At 42.9% G+C, this 24665-nt stretch overlaps 1 protein-coding gene and 1 long non-coding RNA gene across 2 annotated transcripts in view; both read right to left on the reverse strand.

Moving 5' to 3' along the window:
- Positions 1-229: 229 nt before the first annotated feature.
- Positions 230-24665, reverse strand: part of LOC309337486 — a 218401-nt gene continuing 193965 nt past the window's right edge. The window contains exon 2 of the long non-coding RNA XR_014154351.1: positions 230-1135. This is a non-coding gene — a long non-coding RNA (uncharacterized lncRNA). The remainder of the gene's footprint in view (positions 1136-24665) is intronic.
- LMCD1 (LIM and cysteine rich domains 1) overlaps positions 230-24665 on the reverse strand; it is a 52726-nt gene continuing 28290 nt past the window's right edge. Inside the window, exons 3-6 of the mRNA XM_081853742.1 lie at positions 22757-23012; positions 12106-12441; positions 4882-5097; positions 230-3859 (exon numbers count right to left, since the gene is read on the reverse strand). Of these exons, the coding sequence (XP_081709868.1) occupies positions 3701-3859; positions 4882-5097; positions 12106-12441; positions 22757-23012 (967 nt within the window). The 3' untranslated portion in view covers positions 230-3700. The remainder of the gene's footprint in view (positions 3860-4881; positions 5098-12105; positions 12442-22756; positions 23013-24665) is intronic.

Raw genomic sequence — 24665 nt, forward strand, 5'->3', positions numbered from 1 at the left:
TCCAAGCACATGCCGCTCATCTATTATTGCTTTCTCTTCTCTCTCAACTATGAGGTGACAAGATGAGGGCTAATACCTGAACTCCAGCCTTCCAAATCTGAGAGTGAAAGCATTGCCAGCATTATCCTTCTCCCCTTCTGCATAGTATATTCCTTTCAGGAAAAACTTTTAAAAAACATCTGAGTTGCTTAAAGGCCAAGATAGAACAGTGATGAAGACACGTCTCAAAAGGCTTCCATTTCTTTACATTTTATTTTTCCGAATACTTTATATTTAAGCATTTAGAAACATTTTTTCCATGTCTTGTCAGTTAATGGTAGGGGAAGTATTAGATATTTTAAGCTCCACAACTTAAAGAACATGACTATTTCTTTATTATTCACACTATACACATATAAACTACCTGTGCTGAGGTGATGGGCATAATTCTCCATGTGCTATTTCACCTGCAGTCCCATTAAAAGAAAAAGGGGGATGGATTGTATGGGGGTCAGAGTTTGGTGAATTCTGTCCCCGTCAAACTGATTGCCCAGACTGTCCAATCAGAACTATGTGATTCGCCTTAAGACATCCTCCCAAACTTATGCAATGGGTTACTTCTTTTAGCACTGTGGTCAATGGCGGAGCAACATGCTGCAGCCCCTGGAGCGAAGAACAGGCGGGGGTGTGGCTGGCGTGCGTCCCAGGGGCATGATGCATCACCCACGGGGGCATGGTGAGTGACGCAGGGGCAATGGGATTACATGCAAATCTGATCATACAGTCACTTGATGCAGCTGACTTCACAGACTGCTACGTGGCAGAATGCTACAAAACCATGGACGCCATCTTTACAATTTATTCTGAGGCATTATAGGAAGTCCAGCATGCTTTTGATGAGGCTATTGCGCCTTTGACCCATGTACCGCATGGTCCATCTCTCTGTGGCAGAGATGGGGAATCTGCAGCCTTCCAAATACTGTTTGACTACAATTACAATCAGCCCAAACCAACCATGTCAGTGGTCAAAAATGATGATGGGACTAAGAATCAAACAACATCTGGATGGTCACAGGTTTTCGGTGCATGTGTATGTGTGTTGAAGAGAAGAAGAGTAGAAGAAGAGTTTGGATTTGATATCCTGCTTTATCACTACCTGAAGGAGTCTTAAAGCGGCTAACATTCTCCTTTCCCCTTCCTCTCCCACAGCAAACACTCTGTGAGGTGAGTGGGGCTGAGAGACTTCAGAGAAGTGTGACTAGCCCAAGGTCACCCAGCAGCTGCATGTGGAGGAGCGGAGACACGAACCCGGTTCACCAGATTACAAGTCTACCGCTCTTAACCACTACACCACACTGGCTCTACTGGCTGAACACCCAAATACCATCCCTATAGATGTCTGCATTGGAGCTGTATTGACACTTCAATAGGCTTCTTAAAAATAATAATATTTTTTTTAAAGTGTTAAGAGTGCCGCATTGGTTTTAAATTAATTATTTTTATACCAGGTGAAATCATATATAACATTGTGGGGATTTTTCCTTCTTTTACCAGTGACCACCTGCTAAGAAATGCTGTTCAAGTATACATTTCCACATCATCTATCATTGGCCAAACAAGCTGTGCATTTTATTTTTGCTCCAGATTTTAAGTACTCACATTGGAGGGGCTGGGTAAATAAATGAATATATTCACTGGTGCATTTACATTTACAGCCACAGGTAGGTGTCACAGGTAAGCACTACTGAAATCAGTGCACCCCAAGCAAGTTCAGAGGCACACACTGCAATGGCTCTTGAGCAGGTATTTGTCTTCCACAAGCCATTATGTCTTATTTACACATTGCTTGGAGTGTCAAATGTAGATACTACAATGGAACACATTTCTCAGTCATAACTGGTGGTGATTTGCCAGCATAGTTGCATCAACAGATTGCAGTTTTTATTTTCAACCCAGAAACTCACTGTGCATATATAACAGGCCGAATGGAGTTTTCCTGTGCTGCCAAAAAACGACGTCCAAGACTAAATTTACTGGAGCTTATGCTTTGTACATACCTAGTTTCCATAAATTCTTTAAACAGCCACACTGATTATATGTCTGAAAGCAAAATACAAGCATCTAATATGTGCTATGTCTCAAATCAGAAGAATTAATTGAAATTATTTTCCAGTTCTTCACCTCAAGTAACTTCTGCTCCCACTGTATCCCGACAGATGCTTACAGTACATTGGCGATTGTTGCTGGACTAGTCAACCAAACCAAATATTTACAGAACCAGTAATGACAAAATTGTTTCTATAGTTTCTGAGGGCTCCCTTGGTTATCTGTTATAAATGGGCTTAATCTGAGTTAAAGTTTCAGCTTCATAAAGACATGCAACTAATATAGACCTTGCTGCTAACCCCAAGCAAATGAACACTTAGGAACTAGATAGACTTTACATGTTCCAATGTACTCTTCTCACAAGAGTCAATGCACATCTTGTTGGATGTGCATTGGATAATGTTCATGATCACATGCTGTTTTCCTAACATCGTACAGTTTAAGCTGACGAGAGTCTCATCATAAACATTAGGCAGAATAAGATTCAGAAGGACTTCAAGGTCTCCATATCTATAATAGGATCCAGTAGCTGAGACCAAATAGTAAGTGAGTTAACATAATGCCCAGGTTCATTATTATTTCTAAGTCACAAAAGCACATGAGCAAGTTTGTTTATGCCAACATTTGAGCTCATCCTCCAGTTTCAATGAAATTAAATAGAAGGAGTGGAGTTAAAAGAGAGTCAAGAAACTGTTGAGCACAAACCAGTTACTCATCACTCCTTCCTGTCTCTTGGCTGTCGCAATAGAACTGCTCCATGTGGCAGATTTTTATAGGTATGAAACTGGGTAACAAACTAATTGGGGGGAGAAAAAGAATATACGGGACAGACTAACAACCAACACAAACCATTTATCCATCCCCATAAAGCCCACTGAAAACTAAGCGTAAGGCAAACACATTTTGTTTTAAAAACAGCTATAGCTATAGCTAGAATTATTTGAATGCCAGTTGCAATATACATCTGTTCCAATCGCCCTGCACAAGCCATTATTACACCAATATCTTGATGAACATGAAGACAAACAGTTTACTATAGTAATCTTAACAGCACTTGACTTGTAAACACAAGTTAATTAGCAGATCCCTTGCATCTGAGAAGTCGGTCATTACAACAAAGAAGAGAAAGTTCTTGTGAATGTCAGGGTTATATACGTTTTGCCACTTAGTTCCATTCTTTAAAGCCACTAATTTGGCTGGAGTTAGTGTGGTGGTTTTGATCTATAACACTTTCATAACAAGAAAGGTAGTGAGCCCTGACAGCAAAATTAAGAATTCTGCATGTTTCTAGAGACCCTTGATTAGTTATTGTAACATGCAGTCAATCAGTAATTGAACATTATGGGCATTGGTTTCCAGAACATTAGTTTATATCTCTCTAGAAAGAACTAGAACATTCCATTCTCTAGATTTCACCCCGATGTGTTTGCTACCCTGTCATCATTTCCCACCTCATTTCCCAGGATAACATGATTGTAAATAGCCATAGTAGTCCAAAGCCGCTATGAATTGACTTTCTTCACTTGTCCCCCCCTTCCCTGTGTTTTTATCCCATTGATTCAAATCTGGATGGCATCAGAAAATGAAAACTTTGGTTTGAGAAACTTCATGCCGACTAAGGATGCTTGTTTTTGCTACAAGTTGTACATAGCAGGTTGGCTGCATCCAGGATGAATGGTTGGCCTGTCAGCAAGGTCTCGCACTCCAGGCAGGTAAAGTGTTGCTTGTGCCAGGTGAGGCCTTCGACTCGCTGGTAGTCCTCAGAAAATATTATCTGTGGAAGTAAACAACTCCATTTATCATGTCACTTTCTTCCTAGAGCCAGCCAAGTCCTATAACTGCTTCATTATGGAAGCAACACACAAACATAGCAGTTGACAAGCCAAAACGCATATAAAACAAAGCAGTGTTTGCATCATTACTATTTAGCAAGACACCAAAAGAGGATATCTCTCAACATAAACTACGGAAGTAGTTTGGCCTAGCTAATCCAAAGCTGTAGGGCATGTTTATATTCCGCTTTCGTTTTTTATAGAACCTCTGCTTATTAAAATAAAACTGAAACAAAAAAAGAGCACCTTAAAATGCTTCTGGTTTCCGTGATTTAAATATATTTCAAACCTTCACAACAGCTCATGGTTAGCGAGGAGAGAGGTTAAGTATCAGCCCAGTTTCAGATAACAAGGTAAGGCAAATGCAAATCCAAAAGTCCCTGGAGCAAAAAAGATGAGGGAGGAGTAGAGTGGCTGAGAGATCATCTCCATGTTGACATGGTCCTGGTAAGTCATAGTTTAGTTCACCATGTTAGGAAGATCAGATCACTGTGTTGAATTTAACGTGGTCCTTAGTGCAAGCAGAACGACCTGCTGTGCAATGGGACTTTCCCCTTCTCCTCTTCCCTCACCTGACCCCTACATCTATTCTAGGGTTTCCTCCAACCCTCTGGAGCAAATCTGGGGACAGTGTGGGGCAGGAAAGCTCAGCTGTGCACGCAGAAGTCATTCTACTCACTTTTTCCAAAGCTGCACACCACTCCCTATATTTCTGTACCTGGTACTAAGCAGGTTCCTCCTTGAGTCGTTATGGTTCCACCCCCATTCACCTGTTCCATTTTCTATTCCTCAAACCCACCAAAATCCCCACCCCCACCCAAAAAGCACTCACATACTAGAAGCAAGTATTCATTTTGCAGAGGCATTTGGCCAAACGCAATTCCTCGGAGCTGATAGTTTCTTACAGGCCGAGAAATTCAGAGCTATGCAGGAGAAGAGACTTCCATTTCCCCAGCTGTCATACCTCGTCACAAGCCACACAGCGTGGCCTTACGCTCTCACAGTAATGACGCCCACACCAGATGGCCCCATTGTTCCAGAAGTAGATCAGGTCCACAAGCGGTTCAGAACACTTGCAGCACACAAAGCATGCGGGATGCCACTGGCGATCATAGCCTCCTCTGCTGGCATATACCACAGGGGATTCTGAGGGCAGCACCTGCTTGCAGAGGTCGCAGAACTGAAGAAGAAAGTAAGGCCGTAATGAATATTCATCCACCCTTTTGCAAGGAATAATAAAGCACCGCTCAACTAATTCACAGCTAAAGGTACAATTTCATGCTTCGTGTCAGCCAGCTCCCATTCACCTTAACCTCAGGGCCAGCTTTTAGGATCTCATGCCTTAGGCCCTCCAAGTGGAAGCATTTTGATCAGCCACAGTGTGCAAGTTTATTGCATGCTGTAGCTCAACACATCAATCGGCGTCACTGCATGAAGACTCTTCATGGCTCTGTCGCCAGCACTGGCAAGAGAACGGGACAACGTTGGTCCATGGCTACAGAGGGAGGGCAAAGCGTGTTGACGTGCCCTAAGGGTATTTCAGCAAGTATTCTAATTGCAACTCAATTGCAAAACAAAAAACCCGAACTGAGCAAAATGTAGACTACAATGAAGTCTTTCTCTCTTCTGGGTCATGTTAAGGCATCATAGAAATAATAAAATACTAATCGTTCTTTACTGCAAGAACAATCTTCAGAAATTAGATTCATATTTGTAATACTTATTTGTTTTATTAATTCAACTGTGATGGATTACAACGCAGATAGCAAGCTATATAGCAGACAGTCTGCTTTAAAAAATAGTAGGGATATGAATCAAAACAGTATTCTGTAGAGTTGGAAAAGGTTCTGAAAAGGGGATGGAGCCACTCTGAGGGAAGTTTACAACAGTTGGGGCTTCTTAGCTTAGAGAAAACATGATACAAGTGTATAAAATCAGCCAGAGAAGGGGGATAGAGGAAAGCTTTTCTTTCTCTCATAGCACCAGAACTCAGGGATATCCAATGAATGTTAGAAGTTCCAGGACAAACAAAAGAAAGTATTTCTTCACCTATCATAACTTATTTACCTATTAACTTCTACTTGTTAATAGCTGCAAGAATGTTATTGGATTGAAAATGGAAAGTTACATATACCCTCCCTGGAAACAGTGGCTTAATAAAGTTTGAGATTTGGCTAAGGCAGCGAAAATAACACCTCATTTATGAGTGCAAATGGCAAATGAATATAGAAACAAATTCTAGAAAAAACAGTTGCACTTTATACAACATGGCAAAGAAAATGGTTACTTCCTGTGTGTGTTTTTGTTTTTAAGTAACATTGTAATTTCATGTTAATATTATGCTCCCCACAGGCACTTGGCTAGCCACTGTGAGACGAAGATGCTTGACTAGATAGCTCTTCTCGTGTTCTTATTTTAATAAAATGTTATTGGGATTTTTGATCCTGTTTCCTAGCAAATATTGCCAAATAATTTTTTAGTAGCATTCGTGAAGTCTTGTATGGCTGTTTTCAACAGGGCTTGTGTGATTATGGGGACCTCCTAAGATAACTGAGGCCTAAGACATCCCCCGTCCTTCTCTTTAGCTTCACATAATTATTTAATGACAGAGGTTGAAGGCTCCAGGGGAAAGATTCAGCAAGCTATAATGTTGACATTCAAATATAGATCCTACCGATCACCTTAAATTATTGAATTATTACATTACACTGGTACCTTGGGTTAAGAACTTAATTCTTTCTGGAGGTCCGTTCTTAACCTGAAACTGTTCTTAACCTGAAGCACCACTTTAGCTAATGGGGCCTCCTGCTGCCACTGCGCTGACAGAGCATGATTTCTGTTCTCATCCTGAAGTAAAGTTCTTAACCCGAGGTACTATTTCTGGGTTAGTGGAGTCTGTAACCTGAAGCATATGTAACCTGAAGCGTATGTAACTCAAGGTACCACTGTATTTGTTTCAGCCTTTTATAGTCTTGGGCTGTAATCTTAATTCCTGACTAGCCATGGCAGCAAAAAAACATTTTTGGTTTTCTATTGGCTACTGAATGGGGGGGACAGACGGACACTGGTGGTGGCAGCTTTTGCCTGCTCACTGCAGACTCACTGGGGTGCCCCTCACCAATGGAGCTTCCTTGCTGGTGGAACTGGACAGCTTCTACTCCACTGAAGCCCCCTCTAGCATAGCAGATTCAGGGTCTGGTTTGCTCTGCCCATTATGAACTTTATCCCATGCTGTCATGCAATTAAATAAATAAATAAATAAATAAATAAATAAATAAATAATATTTATTATTTATTATTTATCCCAGCCCATCTGGCTGGGTTTCCCCAGCCACTCAAAGAACAGTACAATTAAACACTATATGGTTAAGAGTTGAGCGTGCTCTAGTTTGATCTTAGAAGGCACGCAGAAGAAAAAAAATTGCCTCTTTTTGATATAAGGCTAGTTTGTTTGTTTTTAAGTCTCTGCTATTGCAACCGTAAGGAAAGGCTGCTGTTCGCCTCTTGAGTATCCACGGTGAGAACTTATTTTCAATATGTGGCTTATCACATTGCATGCCAATGAATATTTCCTTAGTTAATACTGACAGCTTTTTATTTCCATTTCCATTTCCATTTCCACCGAAATAAAATAAAACAAAAACAGCTTCCCCACAGAATCCCTCCCTTAAGCACACAAACCACTCTTTTCCTGTGAAGGGAAGCTTTGTCATCAGAGGAATATTTGTGTTCCAGCCCCAAGCTGAATCTCAAGAAAAGGACTTGGAAAGCCAAGGCTTGTACATGGATTTCCCCAAACTCTTTGAAGACTGCAGTCTTTCGCCTCTTCCTTTATTACGAGCTTGCTATGCAAGTTGACGACGTCACTGAAGGCCTACGGAGAGATGTTTTGCACTGGGGGGGAGAGCTTTGCTGAATGCGGGAGGTTTAAAATGAGACTCCAAGAGGTAGTTACTGTGGGTTCAGTCTTAAGACACTTACACAGAGTTGTGAGAGGTTTGGACTGAGAAGAGGCCTCTACTTGCTTCTGGCAGCTTAGCCAGTTTCCTGCAAGTCAAGTAACACAGGCATCACTTTGGCAGTGCACACCTCCCCGTTTCTGCCCACTCAGTGTGCATGTGCAAGGCCTGCTTGCAGTATCCCTGCTAGTGGGGATGGGTGGAAAGCCCTGACACAGGGCATTCTGAAGAAGGGGATGAGGCGAGGAAGGGGCTGAGCATCCATTGGATCCTCAGGCTGCGGTCACAGCCGGCATCGGAAATGATCACAGTGCCACTATGGAGTCAGGACACCATCGATTTCCTCCTCCTCCTGGTGCTGCTGCTGCAAGTGACTAAGGTAAAGGTAAAGGGACCCCGGACCATTAGGTCCAGTCGTGACCGACTCTGGGGTTGCGGCGCTCATCTTGCTTTATTGGCCAAGGGAGCTGGTGTACAGCTTCTGGGTCATGTGGCCAGCATGACATGGCAAACCAGAGCAGCGCACAGAAACGCCATTTACCTTCCCGCCGGAGCGGTACCTATTTATCTACTTGCACTTTGACGTGCTTTTGAACTGCTAGGTTGGCAGGAGCAGGGACTGAGCAACGGGAGCTCACACCGTCATGGGGATTCGAACCACTGACCTTCTGATCGGCAAGTCCTAGGCTCTGTGATTTAACCCACAGCGGCCACCCGTGTCCCCTGCAAGTGACTAGGTTTGCCATATTTCAAAAAGTGAAATACGCCAACATGGGCTGCCACACACCTGGATTTTCCTGGACGTTTTGCCAATTTCTGCTAGACATCGCTTCCGAATGCAGAATTCCAGGTACGTCCAGGAAATTCCGTACGTATAGCAACCCTACAAGGAACCGGACAGGGGATGTTGCTCTGCAGTTGCAGCAGCATAAATTTTGGGTTGCTTTGGCCCTAGGTTTAATTGTATAGACAGGGCCGGATTTAGGTTTGATGAGGCTCTAAGCCTTTATATGTCCAGCTGTCCTTTGTCAACAACAAATTGCCACTGTTTTTTGTGCTGGATATATGCTATATGGTAATATATGGACCTAATAGGTATCTAAAGCCATTTACACATAACAAAATATGTATTTTATCAAAGTAATTGTTGAACTGAAATACAATTAAAAAGAAGTATATTAATAGTGAAATAATTATTAAGCTCTAACTTAAAATGATTTTTTTATTCATAACAAATTTAATAATGCAAACACATTGGCACTTGGCAATAACAAAAGTTCCTTTAGAAACACAATTTACAAAGACTCATAATCGAGTCTCTAGAAACTTGTTTTAGCATGAAATAATAATAGGTGTAAATATATGATTTTGTTTTTTATCATATTTTGGAAATATACATCCAGTTTTTTCCCCTTTAAATTTTTTTGGGGCCCCCAAGAGAGTGGGGGCTTAAGCCATAGCTTGTTTAGCTTATACATAAATCTGGCACTTTGTATAGATGTCCAACAGGAATTCCCCCATGAACTGTGGCAAGTCCCCCCCTCCCAAAATCAGTATAAACTGTGCTAGTTCACCATTATCTCAGATTTTAATGCTTGAAGCTTGAGCCACCAAAATTATGGAATAACAGCAAAAAGCTTCAGTGTCATCCCCCCCCCCAATCCAAATGGTTTCAATGTTTGGCACTAATACTGGTGTTCTCTAATGTCTTGAAAGCTGAAGTCCTTGTGGTTGAACAAATGTGGGTACGTTTTCAGCGAGTGTTTATTTGACTGCTGTTGGCTTCAAAGAATGCTCTGGAACAGAGGTGAATTCTGATTAGTAGTGGATGGAAAGCTTGTAGGTTTTCATGCTTCTGCATCCTCTTTGCACAGTTTGTTTTCTTTCAACAGAGCCAGGGTAAAATGGGCAAAGGAGTGACTTCTCCACCAGCGCACAGAATGTTCTGTAACCATTCAGGTGAATCTGACTAATTTACTAAGATAGTACCGTATTGACTCAACAGTGCAGTTAACTTGTAACTCAAGCAACATGATTTTTTAAAAATCCAAACTGTAGTATGTATTCTTAACGACTGCATTCTTAAAATCACAAAAATCCTTATACTTTGCAGAGATGCAAAAATTAGGTGCGTAGCTATGCTGTCACATTAAAGACTGATAGATATATTTGTGGACCAGAGCTCACTTTGTCAAATGTATTTTTTACAAGCTGGCAGAGTTTGTATTAAGAAACCTGTCCTGTAGTTTTGCAAGGGATGCAAAAAGAGAGGCCTACTTGGTCCTTACCAGGGCTGGATTTAGGTTTGAGTGAGAAGCAGTCACTTTGCATTGTACTTTGTTTTAAATTCTACAAGATTTTATCAACATCCTAACACTTGTTGATTGAATAGCCTGAGGACAATCTATCTAACCACCCACCCACAGCCCTTAACACGGGTGCCATTTTGCTAATCCAAACAAAAGCTTAAATGTTCCATTTTTTTGGAATGTCAGAACCTTCCATGAAATTTTGTAGAGCAGCCCCATAGTTTAGCAGTCTCACGACATCTGCACAAATGGAGCTTTTGTAATTGCTTTTCAAAGAATTTAGCTTTTCCACTGGTGCCCAAAGGAAAAAAAAATAAAGCATTAAATTCTTCTGGAGAATAAACACCACAGGTATGTATTTACTTGGAGGGATGAACTTGCAGTCAAAATAAACCTCCCTTGCCAAGATGGTTTTTACAAATGCCTTTAAGCGGAAGTCTTAGCCTTCAGATAGGAAGGGTGGTGTGTATTTTCCCCCCCTAGAATGGGTAACAAAAATCATTTCCAGACTGAGTCACTGCAACGTGGTCTAGCAATGAACTTGCAAAGGGTTTTCACTGTTTGTAATATTCCCCCTTTTGATAGCTTGCCCTCTACAATCCCCCACCTAACCTTGCTCTAGCAAAAATTTGAGCAGAGGCTGAGACACTATCAGATATGGGGACCTTTCAGAGCCAATACAGTGGTACCTCAGGTTAAGTACTTAATTCTTTCCGGAGGTCCGTTCTTAACCTGAAACTGTTCTTAACCTGAAGCACCACTTTAGCTAATGGGGCCTCCTGCTGTCGCTGCGCCGCCAGAGCACGATTTCTGTTCTTATCCTGAAGCAAAGTTCTTAACCTGAAGCACTATTTCTGGGTTAGCAGAGTCTGTAACCTGAAGCTTATGTAACCTGAAGCATATGTAACCTGAGGTACCACTGTATGTACGTTTCACTGCTGCTACAGAGCACAGGTCAAGAAAGAAAAAAAGAAAGGAGCTCATACCTGCAAACTCCACCTTTTGGCAGTCCTCCACCCACTTCTGCCCAACCCATTCCTCAATCTGTCTCTCTCCCCCTATTCAACTTACCAGCTCACCCAATTCACACATCCATGACATTGCCACCAGTTTGGAAGAATGGATAATCAAGATGATAGAGCAGGCATAGGCAAACTTGGCCTTCCAGCTGTTTTTGGGACTACAACTCCCACCATCCCTAACCACTGGTCCTGTTAGCTAGGGATGATGGGAGTCGTAGTCCCAAAACACCTGGAGGGCCGAGTTTGCCTATGCCTGTGATAGAATATGCCGAAATGGCAAAGCTTACCATGAGGATCAGGCAACAAGATGAGAAGAAATTCTTACAAGATTGGGTAAAATTTATAGAATATGTTAAAGAACACTGTAAATATGTTAAAACATTAGCAGGGTTGTTGTAACATTTACGATTTGTTAAATATGGACAATGTATTTATAATTAAGATATGAAAATTACAAAGGAAAAATAATTATATGCAAGATGATGAATGATTGAATTAGGAAGCCATGGCAAGTGGGAGGAAGTCAAACACAATGAATTTGGTGTCTAATTGAATGTAAAAGTGTTGTCATTTTAAAAAAATCCTTGGAAAATAAAAATATTTTTAAAAAGACATTGCCACCAGTTTGTTACAAAGGTTTTTCAGAAAAAGCTCCGAAATTAGTAAGTTTGTGAGCATGACGGCCTCGTGAACTCAAGGACTAAGACTTCCAAGATTACTGGGGAGTCTATACCGAAAAATACACTTAAGTTGTTTTAAGCACTTTTGGCAGACAAATTGTTTTCTTTCATTAAACCACATTTGGCCAAACACAGAAATATGCTCCATTCCTTCCTATGCAACTCCATGCACTATGCATCCCGATTATATGCCTCCAGGGAAGCCTTTGCATACTTACCAATTCCTGCCCTTTTGGCACATCACCCAGGGTTCCATTGGTAGAAACAACTTCTTTACTTGCAGGAATGCCTTTATCAGGTTGCTTCCCATCATCTTTGGCAGTTCCTCCCTGACCTGGCAGTGCAACTTCCCCGACACCAAGAACGCCATCTTTGTATTTCTTCACGAAGTCCTCCATCAACTTTATTTCACTCTCTGAAAGGCCCCGGCAGTGGGAAGGATCCTGGTCGTAAATAGGAAGCTGTCTCATCAACCTCCTGCGACGATAATAAGCACCTTCTGTACCAGCCACTGGTTGCATTTCTTTCGAAATCAGTTCCATGTACTGGGTAGCCTGATTTATGTGGAAGGAAAAGAGAGAGAATATAATAATAATAATAATAATAATAATAATAATAATAATAATAATAATACCTTTATTGTCAATGTACAACCTGTGTACAATGAAATTGACTGAGACTCCCCCCCCACAAGCACTCAATCTCATTGCACTCTGTGTGCTTGTCGCACAACACACCAGACCCCAAAGTCAGTTGTACTATATTATTTTCCATTCAGCAGCCTGACAGCCCATGGATAGAAACTGTTTTTTAGCCTGTTGGTACGACTGATTATACTTCTGTATCTCCTGCCCAAGTGCAGAAGATTAAAGTGGTGCTGGCCGGGATATGAATCGCCCCTGAGAATTTTTCTCGCTCTCTTAAGGCAACGATCCCTTGCAATGTCATCTAGCGGGCTCAGGGGACAGCCCATGATATCGTGTGCTGTGTTCACCACCCTCTGTAAAAACTTTCTGTCCGTGGCTGTCAAGCCAACGTACCACACTGTGATACAATATGAGAGGACACTTTCTATTGTGGACCGGTAGAAGGAGGTCAACAATTGTTGTTTAACATTGTTCTTTCGCAAGGCCCTGAGAAAATGGAGTCTCTGTTGGGCCTTTCTAACCACCTGAGTTATATTATTTTTCCAAGTGAGGTCTTCACTAAGGTAAACTCCCAGGAATTTAAAGGAGACTCTCTCCACACAACGCCCCCTGATATACAACAGGGCTAGTTCCCCTCTCTTCCTCTGAAAGTCCAACACTATCTGCTTTGTCTTGCTAATATTTAGGTGCAAGTTATTCTCGAAGCACCATGTAGATACTTTTTGAACCTCCCCCCCCCCCCGTACGCTGATTCATCTCCACCTGTGAATGCCAGAAGGAACTAGAATGCCAAAGGCTGTCCATCTTTGTGACTTTGTCCACCATTTTACTAGGGAAGCCACTCTCTACGCAACACAACAGATGACTCAGATCTTTGAGGTTTCTCCCTTGCATACAGTAGCAAAGGTGGGGTTGGGAGGCTGCAGAGTCGCTGCTGCTTACTGGGAGAGTGCGAGGGGCAAGGTGGTGGGGAGGGCAGGTGAGGGCAAATGTGCTGGCAGGAGCACTGCATTGGCTCCCCCACCTTACCACTCCCAAAGCTGAGAGGTCAGGTGAACAACGCCACCAACACCACCTGTGTCATCTGCTACTGCTTGTATCCCAAATGGCAGCACAGACAACCAGTAAGGACTTTCCCAGTGGTTCCACACCGCAGCCACCTGACGTGAGTCTTGTGCAGCCAAACTGTATGTCAGGTTTAGTCAAGTCAAGAGCATCCTTTTATGATGCAATACCCATGTACAGAGCATGCAGCAGAGATACTGTATCACAGGGGAGGGAAACGTGCAGCCTCCCAGGCGTTGCCGGCTCACAAGTCCTGTTTTTCCTGAGACTTTGGCAATGCTGGCTGGGGCTGATGGGAGTCGAAGCCCAATAACATCCAGAAGGCCACGGGTTCTCCATCCTTGCTGTATCATGTCAAAGGCTTTTCACATTTTCAATTTTTTTCAAGCATTTCCCCAAGTATTTATATACTGTTCTTCAGCAAAATTGCTGGTTTTAAATTGCCAAAAACAAAACACACAAGACAACTGGAGGATAAAAAAACAGGTTCACAAAATTTTGAACACTTGCAAAATATACAACTATGCTGTACATGTCAAAATTCCAGCAGTTTTACTCTGACAAAGGTCTGAAGCTTCTAGACTAACTTCAAAAGGCAGCTCCATGAATAACATATTACAGTGGTCCAACTGAGAGGTCACTGGGGCACAGTTATGCCTTATCAGGATTTCTAGTTACATGAGGTGACTATGAAGCAAACATGAATATAATCAGCCTGCAGACATGGGGAAGGCCAGGAACTGAGTGGGCAGAGACATTGGGGTGTGACTCATGCGAACATTTGTATTCAGCTGAATGCCTGAACACAAGTCTTGTCTACATCCTTGGACCACAGAAACTGTAACCCACCCCATAAAATCAAACCAGATGATACTGTTAACATTCTCAGACACTGCTGCAAATGAGGCATCAAGGTCTAAGCAAATATATGAGCAACTTTATCTTTTAAGGTGTCTCGTAAAGTCATCACAACAGGCCCCCTGAGGATTTTGGGATGATTACTTGTAAGGAGAATTGGGCCTAGTCTTGAACCACTCAGAATAGATATGCTATCTATCTATCTATCTATCTATCTATCTATCTATGTATCTATCTATCTATCTATCTATCAGTCAGGGTTTCCTTTTCACTGCTTTTGGCCTGCTGACAACATACCTTGCTCCTGCCAGATAGGGTAGGACACAGATGCCCCATCTCTGCCCCACTCCAGCCTAAGTTTGATTGACATCCCAGAAACACAACAGATTAAGAAAGATCCCAGCACACATCAGGTGTCACAAAAACCAAAGGCACAAGTCCAAAACTTCAATCTCCCTTAACCTTTTTGGCATCCCTAGTGTCTAGCAAATATTAAGTATGTGCCTGGAGACATGCTTCCTATTTATGAAAGATTACATTCAAGTGGTTGCCAAAATTTAGCTGGCTAAAAGCCATGGAAAGGCAAGCTTGTTAACAGTTAACCACCAGCTGCAATGCCTTATAAACCTGCATGTAGCACACAAACAGAACCTGGGCGAGATGTTAATGATACTAATTTAGTGCTGGGGGGGGGGGGGAGAGGACAAAAAGAAAAATTATGCATTACGCAGGGTTGTATACAGTCTGGAAGGTCTTCCATTTTCCCTTCTGTAAAGCGATTAGTTAACCTAAGTAAGCTAATCTATAAATTAGTACTTTGCTGACTTTACACCTTTGAACACCGCCCCCCTTGCAATCTCTACTGCTTTTTCGAGTGCCAAACAGGAGAGCTGGTGGCAGAGGGTGGCCACCAAGTTCAGTGGCCAGTGGCCATCTCATTTTATTACTCAAGCACACAGTTCAATGCTATTCGGGGAGGGGGGGATGAGAAAAGTCTGCACTTTATTTGGAGACCCGTGTTTCAAATCTAACATAAAGAAGTTTGTAAGTAATCAAGTTAGCCATTGGCTTGTAATTCATAGCTGGAGACAAAAGGCTGGTCTCATTCAAGACTAACATTTGCAAAAAGGATGCTGGGAACTTTCAGTGCAGTTACCGTATTTTTCGCCCTATAGGATGCACTTTTCCCCCTCCAAAAATGAAGGGGAAATCTGGGTGCGTCCTATGGGGCGAATGCAGGCCTTTGCTGAAGCTTGGAGAGCGAGAGGGGTCGGTGCGCACCGACCCCTCTCACTCTCCAGGCTTCAGGAACACATCCACAGCCTAGGCAGCCTGCTTCCCAGAGTGCGGGGCGCGCTGAAAGCAGAGCGCCCGGCGCTTCGGGAACACATCTGCAGCCTAGGCAGCCCTGTGTGAGTTCCCGCAGGGCTCTCTACACTGCGGATAGCAGCCTGCCGCCCAGCGCAAGCGGTGCCCTGAAGCAGAGCGCTCCTAGCGCCGGGCAGACATCCGCAGCATGTTGGAGCCCTGCAGAAGTTCACCCCAGGGGCTCCCCACGCTGTGGATAGCAGCCTGCCGCCTGGCGCGAGGGGCACCCTGAAGCAGAGCACCCTGCACGCCGGACAGACATCGGCCAGCCCCACAAGCTCGGGGGACAGCAAGGAGGCGCAGCGCCGCCATACCGCTGTTCCTCGACCTGGTTCGGTTTCCCCGACCTGGTTTTTTGGGGGGGAGGGAATAAAGGAATTTTTTCCCCTTTATCCCCCCCCCCAAAAAAAACTAGGTGCGTCCTATGGGACGGAGCGTCCTATGGGACGAAAAATACGGTAATCTCTTTATGGAACAGAGTTTAGGAGAGAGAGAGAGAGAGAGATTCTCTGACAGGGACCTTTTTCCCTCTGGTAGTGTGACTTGTTGGCCATTCACTGTTGTTTTTTTTAGAGACCAGCTTTCAAGAGAGTTCAGTTAATTTCCACCTTGGTTAGCACCTGCCTAATGAACAGCACAACTGTTAGGGTGTATATTAAACACCTCAGCAGGCTTGTATTGCTTGTTTGAAACATGCAACATAACCCACTAGTGCTTTGCAATTGAAGATCTGTTCCCCAAATGTTTAAACAATATGCCCAATGCAGTTACACAAGCAAAGTCTGCCAGCGTGAGACCTCTTGTGACTGATTAAGTACAATGTTCGTATAGCACAGCTATCAACTGGCACACAAAAGAAAGGCAGGCCCATTTCATTGCATAAAACCAGGCCTGTGCAAATTCGCGGGGAGCTTTAACGTGTGGGTGTGTGCCTGAAATGCAGCACAAATGCATGTCTGGATGAGCCCTAAAATGTTAACCATTATCTATGTTAGTTTTTTATTTTAAAAAGAAAGCTGTTTCATCCCAAGTCAGATGGTCAACTAGCTCAACATTGTCCATGCCAGCCTTCCCCATCCGACTGGTGCCCTTCTAGTTGTTTGGGATTACAATTCCACCATTGGCTATGCTGGCTGAGGTTGATGAAAGTAAACCCTAAAGCAACTAGAGGGCACAGTGAACAAGGTGAACACCACACAAGCAGTCCTTCCTTCCTTCCTTCCTTCCTTCCTTCCTTCCTTCCTTCCTTCCTTCCTTCCTTCCCAGAAAGGAAACGCTGTAACCAGTGATCGATTAGGTGCGACAGCAGTCATTCCAATCCACATTTGGGCAACTCGTGGCCTTTACCCCTGTTTGGACAAACTGTCCATACAAACATGGATGCAAATGCTTCCAAATTGGGAATGGCTACCCAGGATGCCTCACTGAGGGTTATCATGGGCGTCTTCTTCCTCTCAGACAGAATGCCGCCATACATCTGCTAAACCAGCAGCACAACACAATCTTCTCATAACTGAGGAAAAATTGCAGAAGTTTAAACATATGCCGAAACAACTTGCTTTTACCATATTGGGCTGGTGGGGAGAAGCTCATGAAAAGAAAATTATTTTCACTATTTTAGGAGATAGTTCCTTCAGTTATTATATGAACTAATTTCCTTTTTACCCTCAGCATGGCCAGGGATAATGGGTGCTGTAGACCACAAAAAGGGGGGGGGCAGAGGAAATTGAAGGTGGAGTCTGCAGCCTGTTTCACAGAGGTTATTTCCCTTTCCCAGCCCTGCAGGACCAGGAGGGCACCAAATTGGCCACCCAGAGTTTAATCCATCACCTTACATTGAGGAAATGTCCTTATTTTTGGTGTACTCTGCCTCTTAAGCTGTTGAATCGTATCACTTTCGCTTCCAAATCCCTCTTGGCATGTAGAACAGAGTTCTGGGAAACAGCTTAGAAATCAACTTAAGTCAGTTTGAAGGTGAAGAAAAAGGTATTTTTATTTAAAGTGTAGATATCACGGCACGCAGCTAAATCAAATCTTGCTGGCTAAACCTGTTCCAGATATCTTGAATGTATTTTCATGTGTTCTCACAATTGTATCAAGTCAGCCAAGTCCAAATACTGGGCATGGAAAGGAATGCTGGACCTGATTTTGGAACTTGTTAGGCTCCAGTCAGATGCTGCAGAAGATTATGCTATCAAAGCCACCGATGGTTCAATTGTAGTATTTGTGTTTCCAAGTTGCAAACAATATGGTCCCATCTGCACAATAGCTTTAAAACAGTATTATACCACTTTAAAGAGTCATTCTTTAAAGGAAAGTGTAATTTGTTAAGGGTGCTGAGAGTTGGTGGGGAGACCTTATTCCCCCTACAGAGCTACCATTCTCAGAGTGATTTGACAATCATTCGTTTTCCCCAGGGAACTGTAGTTCTTTAAGGGGAATGGTGAGGGAAGTGAAAACTTTACAGGATTATTTGGGGGAATCCATGACTGCTTCAAGTGGTGCTATAGTGCTTTAAATGCAGCTGGGGGCTAGATCTGGCACATTCCTTATGAATATGAAAGGTTTCATTGCTATGCATGAGGGATAGAGTAGAGCACTTGAATGAATAAATGAGACCGATTCTCTCTGTATGTCAAAAGGTATTCCCTCCTATGGAAACTAAAAACATCTAAACAGTCAACAAGAACCCAAAACTTTAAGGATCACAGGAAAACGCAACCAAAACACAGATAAAACTCTAAACAAAACATGTAAACTGTAAGCATTAAATAAATGTACTCGAGTTAAAGGGCACTACTTGTTTTCACAATGATAGGATATCAAATTCCTGAGCTTCATGTGCCTATATATAGAAGGAGAATAACAAAGGTATTTATTGTGGTCACAGAAACTTTATGGAGGGCTTAAATAACTTCGTCAAGTAAGTAATTAAAACTTGTTCCTAGTGACACGAAGAAAACTTCAGTGCTGTATTCAACTAAATTGCTGTGCTAGTGGAAACCTTTGGAAGAATTCCTGCTACCTTAATGGGACTTTCCCAGTCTTCTCCTCTTCCTGTACATGCCCTGCGCCAGCTCCAAATCTGCTCTGGAGGGCTGGGGGAACCCACATTACACATTTAGGGGGTGCATGGGGGGAGGAAAGGGGGAGAAGGTTCCACTGCACAAGAATAATCCTTGCAGCTAACAGAACATCTGCCTTAGTGCTGTTGAATACAGCCCTAAGAGTGGCAGCCAACTGAGTTTTACTTAGAGTAAAATTAACGTACCTGTCAGCTATGTCCGTTAACTTTAGTGGGTCTACTCTGAGGAGAACTAGCATTAGTTCCAATCCTATGTCTTGGCCACTGCCCCCCACTTGAGGAAGGACTGGAGATCGGGTTCGAAATGACCATGTGCAAACATGCCTAATGACCACCTGAAGCAAATCTATGAAATTTTAAGGGAAGAGAAGTAGCGAAGTAGTGACTCTGTGCCTTTGATCCATCGAAATGTTGAAGAATGCAAGACTTGCTTTTGTTCATTTTTAGAAACATATATAAATTCATACCCATATCTGAGGATGCATGCCAGTGTTGTAGCAATCCATATTACAAACCTTCAAAGTAGAATTCTTATCCCAAACTCTCTCAGTCCATCCAACTGTGCTACAGAGAAACGTAAACTGTTTGTGCATTTGGAAACCGAGGGTTGTGTCAAAACTGAAGGTGTTTTAGAACATAAGAGCAGCCCTGCTAGACCAGGCCAAAGGCTCATCTAGCCAAGCACTCCGTTCTCACAGTTGCCAGCCAGGTGCCCATAGGAAGCCTACAGGCAGAACCTGAACAACAGGTTCACATTTGCAGTATTTGGGAAAATAATCTTTTACTTTCCACCTCACAGAACTAGCCACCAATTACCCCAAATAAGATTCTCATAATATGCAATGAGTAAGCAGCTATTGACTACTGCCAGGTGGGGGACATTTGTGATTTATTATTCTAGATTCTTGGGCTACCTACCTCAGCTGTCATTATCCACTGAACCATCTTACACATTACACAGTCAGTCCCAGAGCACCGTATTAGTTACCAAGAGGACTGGGCCAATCCCAGACCACTTTGTCCGTGTGTCTTGCCCTCTTTTCAAGAGCAACAGATATATTTTGGGCACTGAGGCATGCTGCAGGAGATTGACAGGTTTCCCAAGAATTCCAGTTTCATTCCTTTCATGTGACAAAGAACTTTTACAAACGGAGGTTTGAGGTGAACTGTAACTTTAGAAGGTCACCCAAGGCAACTCTAGGATACTTGCTTACATAAGGCTTTTCTTATTGCCCTCTGTCTGTTCTTGAGCATCTCCATCTCTTCATGCTAGTCAAGGATAGACAACATACTGGGCCATGCTGAAAACGTCTGGCCTTGGAAGTCCAGGCCATTTATATGAATGGTTTAGCGGAGAAAGCAACTAATGTCTTATAAGCTTCTAGGTGTAAAGATTGATAAACGACTACTCTGTTATGTATGCAGTGGTTAGAGTGTCAGACCAGAACCTAGAAGTCCAGGGTTCAAATTCCCACTTTGCCATGAAGCTCACTGGCTGAGCTTGGGCCTCTCAACCGAGCCTACATGACAGGATTTTTGTGGGGATTAAATGAGGAGGGGGAAGAACAATCTACACCACACTGAGCTCCTTGGAGGAAACGGTGAGATATAAATGCAATAAATAAATAAATGTTATGTATCTTACTATATAATAAAACTGTAAAGCTGTCATCAAGCTGCGGTTCATGTGGCCACCTACTGGACAGCAGGTGGGCAGTGCAGTCAGGCAAGTGAGTGATCGGACAGCCTGGCCTGTTCCTCTGTGAGCTGTCTCTGCCGCGGTTTGGCTGAGCTGTAAGTGGAGGAAGGTTTGCCTGAACAGGTGAGCAAACGAGCTGCCAAAGCTGGTGAGAAAGAGGTAAAATGGAGGTGGACGGAGATGGGCAGGTGGGCAGGATCGGATCAGTTGGTGTGGACTTTTCAACCTGTCCTGTGCTTCTCCTGTCGTTGCCTCCACTGGCATAGGGATGGGGAATGAAGGGGAGAAAATATTTCTCCTCTTTATCCACCATCCAATCTCCCACTGCTACTGGAGAAAATAGCCTACATTTTCTGGCTTCCCACAGCAGTGGCAGTGCAGTGGGGCTTAAGGAGGGCAACAAACGTGGGGTTTGGGTGATCTGCAAGGTGAAGGGCGATCCCTCTCCTCCTTCTCCAAGGTGCTATTTTGTGGGGTCTTCTGACCTTCCAGAGCTAGTGTGGGGCATGTGCAGGAGGAGAGGGGAGAATGCCCCACTGTGTCAGCAGGAGTAAGTTGAATTCAGCTCTTAGTATTTACTCCCAACTTCTTGAAAACTAGACCACTGAAGGGGAAAACTCCTCCTCTTGTATCTTATGCCCTACCAAACATCACATATTAATCACATGGGCTTCGAAATTAATACAGTACTGAATTCCATGTTGTTCAGCAGATTAATTCGGGAGGGAAAATTCAAAGGCCTCGTGCCATATATAAAGAGGAAAAGCACACCATTCTTCAGATCCCCCCGCCCCCGAATGCACAACATACGTAGCCAAAAAAGAGCCATTCATTCCTACTAGATTTTTCAGCACTAAACATTTCAAGCGAATGTGCTGCCTCAACATTATTTACTAATCAAGAAACAAGTAGCAGAGATATCTTTCTGGTAAAAAAAATAAAAAAAATGGTGCTTTCTCAAGTTTTCCCCCCTTTACAACAGCAGAAATGGTCCCAGGAGGCAATAAAAATAAATTGCTTAGGGTGAGATATGACTGCAACTCATCCTCTATGCAGGAGATTTTGAAACACCATAGATTGATACTAGATCTGAGCTTCTAGTTCCATGTATTAACCATGATTAAAAACAGTCCAAGACAAGGATCTGCAGGTCTTGATTCAAAATTCATCTGTCTTTAAGTTTCTCACAGCAGCTGCTTCAAAAGTCTTGGTTATGACCTACAAAACCCTATATGGTTTGGGTCCTGGCTATCTGAAGGACCATACAGTGGTGCCTCGCAAGACGAAAAGAATCCGTTCCGCGATTCTCTTCGTCTAGCGGTTTTTTCGTCTTGCGAAGCAAGCCCATTGACAGCTTAGCGGATTAGCGCTATTAGCGGTTTAGCGGCTTAGCGGATAAGTGGCTTAGAAAAAGGGGGGGGGGGAAGGAAAAAAACCCCGCAGGAACTCGCAAGACATTTTTGTCTTGCGAAGCAAGCTCATAGGAAATTCGTTTTGCGAAGCACCTCCAAAACGGAAAACTCTTTCGTCTAGTGAGTTTTCCGTCTTGCGAGGCATTCGTCTTGCGGGGCACCACTGTATCTCCTTATATGAACCTGCCTGGGCTTTGAGATCTTCTAGGGAGGCCTTTCTCTCAGTCCCACCACCTTCACAGGCATATTGGGTGAGAAAATGAAAGAGTGCCTTCTAGGTGGCTTCACCCAGATAATGGAACTCCCACAGAAGGCTAGGCTGACCTCCTCTCTTACTTCCTTTCACTGACAGGCAAATGCTTTTTTGTTCTGACAGCCTTTGGCCACTGACTGACTGTTGTGGCAGGGTCTCCTGAGGGTGGGTATTGCACTGTGTGCATGTGTGTTTTTTTAAATGGTTTTAAGCATTTTCAGTGCTGTTTTAATAGGGTTACCTGCATGGTGTGTTTTCAGGTGTATCTGTTTTAATGTAGGTGGCAAACCCACCTTGTGTGCTGCACTGAGAGAAAGGCAGGATATAAAATCAGTAAGTTAAGAAGATGTGAGAAAGGGGGTTCAGGGTCGGGGGAAAGGGACACACAGTGGAGATGCTAAATCCTTTAGCAGCTATTGAAACCCTGTGTGTTTTGGAAAATTTCAAGTAGTCCTTACATACAATTAGGTGAGTGATCTTACCAGCTTCTGAGTCAGTCCAGGTGGAGCCCATTCGTATGTAATAGTGTTAAATGTTGGATCTTTCCGAGACACGATAGGATTAGTGATAATCATACGGTTCCTTTTATAGATGCGAACACCATCACCTCCTTTCACCCGGGCAGTTAGCGAAGAGTATTTCGAATCGGAGAGCAAGCGGCCAATTTTCCGATCATCTTCTGCATCGGAGCTCAGACTGTGATCTTCCTGGCTGCATTTACATGACTTGCATATTTTCCTGTGGGAGACAAAATGAGGTCACCCTTTGATATAAGCTGAACCCCAAACAGGCATGTGCTCTTTTGGAGGCTCAGGAATGAACTTTCAAAAACACTGAAGGTTAAATATTGAAATGGATCATGGCGTAGGACAAAAGACCTTTGTTGGCAAGAACTCAATTTGTAAGCTGCAGACTAATGGAATTTGCCATGGTGTGGAATATAAAACTGTAAAAACCCACACTGCAGAGACCCTGGAGAATCAGCCTCAGGGCACAATGACCAAGTGTTACTTCTAAGCTGCTGTGAATGCAGCTAGTCAGTTACACAATTTTGGAAAGAATCACCTGAGAGACGAGGACATGAGTCTCACTGCTTTGTTTATTTAATGCATTTATATCCCTCCTTTCTTCCAAATTGGAAAAGAACACCCGAGTCTTCAATATCCATGTACAAACCCAGTGTTATCACGCAAGGTGCATTATTTTCTAATATTTTATATAAGAATACATTCACAATTTTTCCACTGCCCTGATTCCAAAGCTAAACATATGATTTCAAGGGATTTGGATTCAAGCAGCAAAGTCGTTTTTGAGTGCATTGCCTTGGCAGCTAGGTTTAAAGGCATCTGATATATGTAAATAGCTTATTGCAGAATTGCACAGGAAATATGGGCGTAAGATTCTTTGAAGTCAAGACTAAATAAAATAAAAAGATTGTGGAAATTTCAGTTTATAAGATGGGGTGGGTGAAGCAGAACATAAGAGAGTCTTGGCTGCAAAATGATAAGATTAAGCTGTAAATTACTAATTCAGGGAAATATAATAGTATTGTTACCCTGCTCTTAAACATTTCTCCTCCTTTACTGGAAGACTACAATGGGAGAATGAGGGTGGTTCAGAGCTCTATGGCATGAATGGGTTTGTCATTAGTGTATCACTGCAACACATCCTAGGATGAGGTAAGATCAAAACATACAAACTTGAATGTTTAGTCAGTGTAGGTTATGTCAAACAAAGACCCCCCCTCAATACATCCTGTTGTGATATCTATAGGCCTCTTGAGTCTCTGTGCTATTTCCCCTTGCCCCAGTTTCTTAAGAATATAAAGCATGGAAATTGTTATATTTGGGAGCAGGGTTATATTTGGGAGTATTCACATGGCAACTGGCCCTATTGGATAGAACTCTTATCCAACAGGCCTTTGAGGCATAATAAGAACAACATCACAGACTTCCCTTGATCTATGTGACTGGGCCTTGTACCGTTGGTCCACTGTATGCAGCTTAGAATCTTTGAAAGCATGAAGTGGCTTAGAAATACTTTTTAATAAAAAAATTAACTCACTTGCTTTTGTACATGCATTTCTATAATTAAAGGCCTGCTGTGCTTTGTACCATGCCTTAACTTTGCTTTAAAGGCTGTATATTTGTTCTTAGCTGCTCTGGGCTCTTGTGAGATGAAGTATTGGGACATAAGAAATAAAAACAGCAACATGTTTGCATTCACAGTACACGGCTGATTCTAAAACAGAGGCAAACCACCATCCCCACAATATAAAACAGTCATCTACAATACGTCTAAGCATACAAATACACATGCCAGGGACTTGAAGCTCTGTCGAGGGTATGCTCTGTGGCATAGTGCTGCATAATCTGGGCAACGAATCACATA

This window comes from Podarcis erhardii (genome assembly GCF_964252035.2).
Source record: "Podarcis erhardii genome assembly, chromosome: 2".
Lineage (NCBI taxonomy): Eukaryota > Metazoa > Chordata > Lepidosauria > Squamata > Lacertidae > Podarcis > Podarcis erhardii.